This window comes from Teleopsis dalmanni, chromosome 2 (assembly GCF_002237135.1).
Source record: "Teleopsis dalmanni isolate 2A chromosome 2, ASM223713v2, whole genome shotgun sequence".
Lineage (NCBI taxonomy): Eukaryota > Metazoa > Arthropoda > Insecta > Diptera > Diopsidae > Teleopsis > Teleopsis dalmanni.
In genome coordinates this window covers 203,583,327-203,586,920 of record NC_051847.1, presented here as the reverse complement: position 1 = coordinate 203,586,920, position 3,594 = coordinate 203,583,327, and the positions used below count along the sequence as shown (strand labels likewise).

The following is a 3,594-nucleotide window of genomic DNA, read 5'->3' as shown; positions in this document are numbered from 1 at the left end:
CAACAATTTCCCAACACCAGAATCAGCGTAACAATTATATCCTGAATATTTTTATCATTTTTTTTTTATCGATCCATCCTCCTATTCCTTTTCTAACCAACAGATGGTGGTGCTACTGAGATGCTAGGGGGAGTCGGCTCAGGTGTGGGAGGCATAGGTACATCTGTATTGGAAGTAGCTGGTGATGGTGGTCCCGGGAATGTAGTATCAGCTGAAGTTGAAATTGTGAATGTAGTAGGAATTGGAGTTGTAACTGTTGTTGGAGCTGCAGTTGAAGCTGCAGTTGAAGCTGCAGTTGAAGCTGAGGAAAATGGAAGTTCTGTTATTATAGGAGATTTTGTAGTTGTTCCTAGAGTCGATATTGTTGATAAATATTCACAATCTGGAGTATGTTGAGTTGGTAGCTTTTCACATGGTGGTGGAGGTATATAACTGTCGCAGCTTGTGCATTCTTGTAATACATATGTAAAAACTTGATTGCTTGCACAATTTTTTAAAGCTGGATTATTTACACCATTACAAATATAATAGCTATATTGATTTTGATAATTTGGCCATTTAACATAAACATCGTTAGGATCGCAAGTTGGTACCAAATATGTTGAAAATTGTTTCACTGTACATTGACAATTTACGTACTGGAATAAGGCGATGACACAAACAACAACAAGAACTATAATTAAAAAAAAGTATTTATAATATTAAAATTTTTAAAATAAAATTTTTAATGCTTCAAGTATTGAAACATATTTATAAACGTGGAGTAGATCGGGCAAATAGCTCAGCTGTCAAAAAAAGTCTATAAATCTATTTATAAAACAAAAATTTTTCGAAATATTTTGTATTAAGCGAATATATTTTTTAACATTATATTGTGTAGTCTACTGGGATATACAATGTATGACGTCATTTCTACTGACTGAGATAGCTTAAGTTAAACTATTAATATATACATATGTATATATATATACGGATTTTGGTATATTTTATATTATATAAAAAAAATTAATACCCTAATTAAAATCAATGTTGTTTTATTAAAATTATTATTCGAAACAATAAAAATTTGTTTTTGAAATATTATATTTTATTATAAAATCTTAACGTTTTGAAGTGTACACTGTAATCACAACAAAATTTTTAAGAATTTTAAATAACGAAATGCATAGAAGCATTGATAGGAAAGCATTAATATGTCTGTGCTATTTAGTTGTAATAATATTTATAAATTTTTCACGTTTTTATTTTGTTTTGCTTAATTTAAGGAGGAAATTTTTGAATTCGGTTAATTTTGAAAGAGATTAATGGAATACTTTTATATTAACTGCAGTCTACCAGTATTAAAGGTTTTATTTCTGCATGTAACGGTTTTAGTTTTCGATTGGTTTAAGGACTGGGTACATAAGGTGGTTCAACTGAAACACTTGGCGGAGTTGGTTCTGGTGTTGGCGGCATAGGTACATTTGTAGCTGTGTCAGCAGGTGAAGGAGGAGGTGGTATTAACGTTGTGCCTGATGTCACAGTTGTTGCATCAGTGGGTGGGGTTGGTACAGAAGGTGTTGTTGTCGCAGGTGCTTTCGTAGTGGTTGGAGCTTTAGTTGTTGTTGCCTTTGTGGTAACTGTAGTTTCTTCCGGTTGAATTGGTGTTGGATAACCAGTAGCAGGTGATGGCGTTGATGTGCCACCCGAACCTATTGCTACACAATTTGGTGTCTTTTGGGTTTTTAATTCATCACATGGTACGGGTGGAATATAATCCGAACAAGCAGTACATTGTTGAAGGACATATGTGAAAACTTTTCCACTTGCGCAATTTACAAGTACTGGATTGCCAATGCCCTTACATTGATAGTAGGTATATTGATCTTCATAATTTGGCCATTTAACATAAACGTCATTGGCGTCACAAGCTGGGTTTAATGTGGTACTAAACTCTTTAACAGAGCACTGTGCGTTGGTATAATGAGTTATAAGCAAAATGCCGACAAGCGTAAGTACTAAAAACAAAGAAATATTGATATTTATTGTTGTAAATAAAATTATATGTATGTATTGCAACTATTTTGCATCGCATTATATCACTATAAGACTTTAAAAATTTGAAATAAAATATTTTCATTTATGAGTAATTAAATGTATGAGTAATATAATATACCGCATATTTAAGGAAATATAATTACTTTTACTTGATAAATAAGTAATTTATTAATTTCACATCAATTATTTTCGTATTTGATCTAAATATCATAAATAAAATTATATATAAAAAAGTCTTGGTTTGTATCTTCGTTTCATATATATATTATTAATAACGATTCTTAGAAAGTATTTATTGTAAATAACACTATATGTTATAAGTTTATAATTAAATTTTTAATATATAAAAATAATGCGAAATAAATTTATTTATAAATTTAAATGGTTTTATTGTAAAATTGTTCTAACTCTAATTAAATTAGATGCATTCATCTACAATAGGGCTTTTGAACCCCCTTGGGTTGCGAAAACTAATTATAGAATAGTTAATTATAATAATGTAAATTAAGAAAAAAACATCAAAATTTAAAAACTTAATATAAATAAATTAAATATTATATTGACTACTGAATATACTAATATATTCATAATGTAAAATTTCCCTGAATAAATATAAAAAAATCTGATATATTTAATTATTTCTTAAAAGAACAGTGTTTAATGTAACTAATATAATAAAAAACAAAACGATACAGAAAAAGCTCTTTTAAGCGTTTTTATTTGGTGAAGAAAAATGTGGTATCCATTTACAAGAGCCTCTTTTAAATCGAGGTTTTACTGTATATGTGTATATATCAATAAATACAACAAAAAGTTGTTAAAATCATTAAATACTAATTATTAAATAAATTATTTGTATATTAGTCACTTCTTTAATTATTATATTTTAAAAATAAAATGTAGAGCTACACTTTCCATATTTTTATAAATTTTTAAAATTAATTTATCTATTAAATAAGTTGTTAATTCAAATCAGTAAAAATACACTGTAATGTTATGTTTTTTATACTTATATACAATGGTATGTATAAATTTTGTATTTTCAATTATATTTGCACAATATACAAGGCATAATTTAAATTTTGAACAGATTTTCATCTCCACTATTATTAATATCCTTATAGTCCTTGATATGCACATTGCCCGATTTTTCACTCTCACATTTGTCAATAAAATATGTATTCCGAAATTTATGTACTTTTGGTTCAATATGTATCCAAATTTTATTACCTGATTTCATTTTGGTGTCGTTCACTTAACGCTTTACAAAATAAACTGCTTCAATTTCGAAATACCATCCGTTTTTATGGAACTTCATTCATAACTTGTAATTGATTTTCTTCGATCATTTTTAATCAAGTTTTTTAGATTAATGCGTGTAAAAAACAGAAAAAAAAACAGCAAATGAAATGACACCTCTCGCAAAATACCAATTTTGCTTAATCTATAACCGCCTTGTGGACATTCGAAGCAATGCTTCCAGATATGACAAAAGTACAAAATTCTTGATTGAATTATCTAAAAGTAATTTGTCATGGTTCATGAAATTTTTTATTG

General features: G+C 28.1%; 1 protein-coding gene across 2 annotated transcripts; it reads right to left on the bottom strand.

Annotated features, from left to right (window-relative positions):
- Positions 1-57: 57 nt before the first annotated feature.
- Positions 58-3,353, bottom strand: LOC119682932 (peritrophin-55). 2 transcript variants are annotated; one of them, XM_038096506.1, is made up of 2 exons: positions 3,268-3,351; positions 58-673 (listed from the first exon to the last, which is right to left on the bottom strand). In XM_038096506.1, the coding sequence occupies exons 1-2, from the start codon at positions 3,275-3,277 to the stop codon at positions 93-95; spliced, it is 591 nt and encodes a 196-aa protein (XP_037952434.1). In that variant the 5' UTR covers positions 3,278-3,351; the 3' UTR covers positions 58-92. The 2 variants fall into 2 exon arrangements, with proteins under 2 accessions (XP_037952434.1, XP_037952433.1); XM_038096505.1 differs by lacking the exon at positions 58-673 and adding an exon at positions 1,171-1,997 and having other exon boundaries at positions 3,268-3,353.
- Between the last annotated feature and the right edge of the window lie 241 nt (positions 3,354-3,594).